At 33.8% G+C, this 2,219-nt stretch overlaps 1 protein-coding gene across 1 annotated transcript in view; it reads left to right on the top strand.

The window, feature by feature from the left end:
- Positions 1-2,219, top strand: part of LOC117101656 (fibropellin-3-like) — a 14,085-nt gene that overhangs the window by 6,118 nt on the left and 5,748 nt on the right. Inside the window, exons 4-5 of the mRNA XM_033241690.1 lie at positions 1,396-1,484; positions 1,914-2,045. Coding sequence (XP_033097581.1) covers positions 1,396-1,484; positions 1,914-2,045 — 221 coding nt within the window. The remainder of the gene's footprint in view (positions 1-1,395; positions 1,485-1,913; positions 2,046-2,219) is intronic.

Raw genomic sequence — 2,219 nt, 5'->3', positions numbered from 1 at the left:
CATTAACACCACTATATGTGTGAGACCTCAAATTGTATGAAGGGAGAGAGACTAGTGATCTTAGATCCGTAATGATATCGTACGGACCTCTGTGGTATAAATTGTATGTCGCTCGCCGAGATAGCGAGAGGTTGCGTGCTCGATTCCCACCACAGACCTCCTTGCAACTATAATGAGCAACTTTTGTTGATGAACTATGTTTGATACGATTTATAACATCATGTTCCTATATATTTGAGCACTGTATTATTATCTATTTGATTTATACATTATTTTGTGTTCCCAGTGCTAAGCGGCAACTTGATTTGAATATTATTTTCTATGATTTACTTGCTGCTGCCTAAGCTATTACGTAACTTAAAATTGGCCCCACTATGTGGGCTCTCAAGTGGGAGAGAAACTTGTGGCGTTAGATCCGTAATGATATCGTACGGGCCTCTGTGGTCTAAACGGCATGATTCTCACCGAGACAACAAGAGATTGCGGGTTCGATTCCCATCAGAGAACTATAATTAGGAACTTTCGTTGATCGTATATGAACTATGTTTGGTACAATTTTACATCATGTTCCTATAAATTTGAACACAGTATTATTATCTATTTTAATAATTATTCATTATATTGTGTTCAAGCAGTGCCAAGGAGCAATTTGATTTGAATATATATATAGGCTATATATATAATCTGCGTGGTTGGCTTAAACCAGATCATGTAGACAAGAGTGCTCAATGCAGTATATAGCAGAGCAGATAGACAAATAAAACATGAAACACTGGGTTAAAGACTCAACATTTAATTGCACTACAGGCTGTTTCATGAGGGGTACCTCAATCATCAGGTGCTAGGCTCTGAGTGGAGGAATAATGAAGTACGGTACATAGATTGTGACAGTTTATCAGAACTAACAAAGCCCCAAAAATTATAGACCAATCTCAGTGGTAGGCCTATGCCACATAGCCAAAATCGTTGAAAAACAAATCCAAGATCAAATTATTGCATATCTGAATGAAAATGACCTTATAAATGTTGACCAATATGCTTTTAGGAAATACCAATCAACTGTTACATGCCTTCACCATGTTATAGACGATTGGCTAGAATTCATAAATGACCGGGAAATGATACCCACGAGATTTATCGATATATAAAAGTGTTTTGACACAATAAACCATACACTACACTAGAAAAAATTGAAAGCTATGGATGTAAAGGAAACGAATTATTATGGTTCAAAAATTAATTGGCTGAAAGGAAGCAAATATTGAAATGTCACAATAAAAACTTCTACCCCAAATCGATCGGAATTGGCATACCACAGGGCAGTGTCTTAGGTCCTGTTTTATTTTTGCTATTCATAAATGATATTTCACAATTTATTTTTCTTGGTACTTTCAGTATTTTTGCGGATGATGTTGATATGTTTGTTTCAGGAACACAAGTTGATGAATTAAATAGAAAATTACAAACTATTTTAGAAAATATTGGTATATGGAACGTCGGAAATAAGCTCAAAATAAATGCAGATAAAACAATACGGTAGTCTTGCTAATTAGGAATCAGAATATACATACATTTGATATCCTGTATATGTTTATATAATATGTGTATTATGTATAATTAAAATAGCTGAATGTAGGCCTGTTAAGCCAAAATTAGCACTGTGGATGTATTATTCACAAGACGTTTATTAAAAATAACAAACGTTCTTTGTTGGCTGACTGGCCATTTAGGCGTACAATTTAATAGTTATAGGTTTATATATCAAAAAGAAAATGTTTTGACCATTGTCTAATGTTTATTTAAAATGAATAAGAAATGAATAACTTATTTAATTCCTTAAAATTGTTAAATAATTGTTTTAATTTAATTATTGAGGGTTATCTTTAATCGTTATACTCTATTCCAACACGCAGCGATTATAGGTGCCCCTTGTTCATCTGGTCCGTGTCTTAATGGTGGAACATGTATGAACAGTGGTACAACATATATGTGCAGTTGCAGTAATGGCTTCAATGGAAATAGATGTGAAACATCTACAACTGTAGGTAAGCTAAATGAGAATTATAAGAATTGAGCCAGATTTAGAATTACTAGCCTGTAATATTTTTGCAATATACATATGTGCCTATACAGGCATAAATCAAGATCTGTCTCTTATACACATCTAGATGTGTATAAGAGACAGGTATATAGCAGAGCAGATAGACAAATAAAACATG

The sequence above is a fragment of the Anneissia japonica genome, unplaced genomic scaffold (assembly GCF_011630105.1).
Source record: "Anneissia japonica isolate Jap-2015-1 unplaced genomic scaffold, ASM1163010v1 scaffold1696_len571195_cov180, whole genome shotgun sequence".
Classification (NCBI taxonomy): Eukaryota; Metazoa; Echinodermata; class Crinoidea; order Comatulida; family Comatulidae; genus Anneissia; species Anneissia japonica.
This window is presented reverse-complemented; position numbering and strand designations above follow the sequence as displayed.